This window comes from Sphaeroforma arctica (assembly GCF_001186125.1).
Source record: "Sphaeroforma arctica JP610 unplaced genomic scaffold supercont1.9585, whole genome shotgun sequence".
Taxonomy (NCBI): Eukaryota; class Ichthyosporea; order Ichthyophonida; genus Sphaeroforma; species Sphaeroforma arctica.
In genome coordinates, this window is record NW_014030973.1 from 45 (window position 1) to 1055 (window position 1011).

General features: G+C 45.8%; 1 protein-coding gene across 1 annotated transcript; it reads right to left on the reverse strand.

The window, feature by feature from the left end:
* Positions 1–218: 218 nt before the first annotated feature.
* On the reverse strand, positions 219–656 carry SARC_17037 (hypothetical protein; the record flags this gene model as incomplete). Its single annotated transcript, XM_014288861.1, has 1 exon — positions 219–656. A coding segment is annotated over one exon (438 nt), but the record flags the coding sequence as incomplete, so codon positions are not given.
* Between the last annotated feature and the right edge of the window lie 355 nt (positions 657–1011).

Consider the following 1011-nt stretch of genomic DNA (forward strand, 5'->3'; position numbering starts at 1 on the left):
CAACGCCTATTGGTTACGAAGTGATCTGTTATAAGCGAAAACCCTCAATGGGCGTATGCGTCGGGCGTGTTTCTTCTTTCCCCACTATCTCTCCGCACGTTTTGCATTGTGATTGTAGTTCGTCCTGATTCTACCGTGTGCACAGGCACATACATTATAGACAAGTGACGGATGAACCATCCACAATATATTATATTGTATAACCTTTGTACAGTATTCTAAGCAGCCACACCCGGCTGTGATGTGCTATTTAAGTCTTGCGCCACAAACCCTGACGAGTCTATAGGCTGAGTTTCTTCCTCCTCTACCAGTTCCACCGTCTTCTTGCTTTGTAACGTCCTGTCGCCCTTCTCCTTCTCATGAGGCTTGTTTGCATCCATCATCGATTCTCCATTCGCTTGCTTCCCGGGCGTTGCTGTTGCGTGGCTTTCCGTGTTCTCTTTATCGCTCGTCTGTATATCCGCAGTTTCTTCCTCTCTAAGTACAACATCAGTGTGTGCAAAAGTATCCTTCTCTTTGTCTTGTTGCTTGTCTTTGGGTGCTTTCGTAGGCTCGGCTGGTTTGCTGAACTGAAAGGATGCCAGTGACGGCTTGGACGCAGCTTTCCTCTTCTCCACGGGGCGTTTCTCAGTACTTTTATCTGTTGCGAAGGTTTCCTGTGATTCCACAAAACGAGATGGTGGTCGAGTGTCAGATTTATATATATATATAACTACAATATTATACACACTTATACCATACATATACATGAACATGAGTATTGCACTTTCGTCCGGCTATTGGTTAGTGCACCACCCAGCCTACCTTCTCCACCACAACTATGTCGTCAGTTTTTTCATTGTCGTCAGCTTGCGTGTCCTCGACCTCAGGGTTCTTTGCCTTCGCAAACGGATTTGACTACAGGTGATGAACGAGAAGATGGTGAGACTACAGCCGCAAGCTTGTGCTTTCATGCGCGCAAGGATGAGGTTGTTTGTTTTGGGTGCATATAAATACATGCACAAACAAACT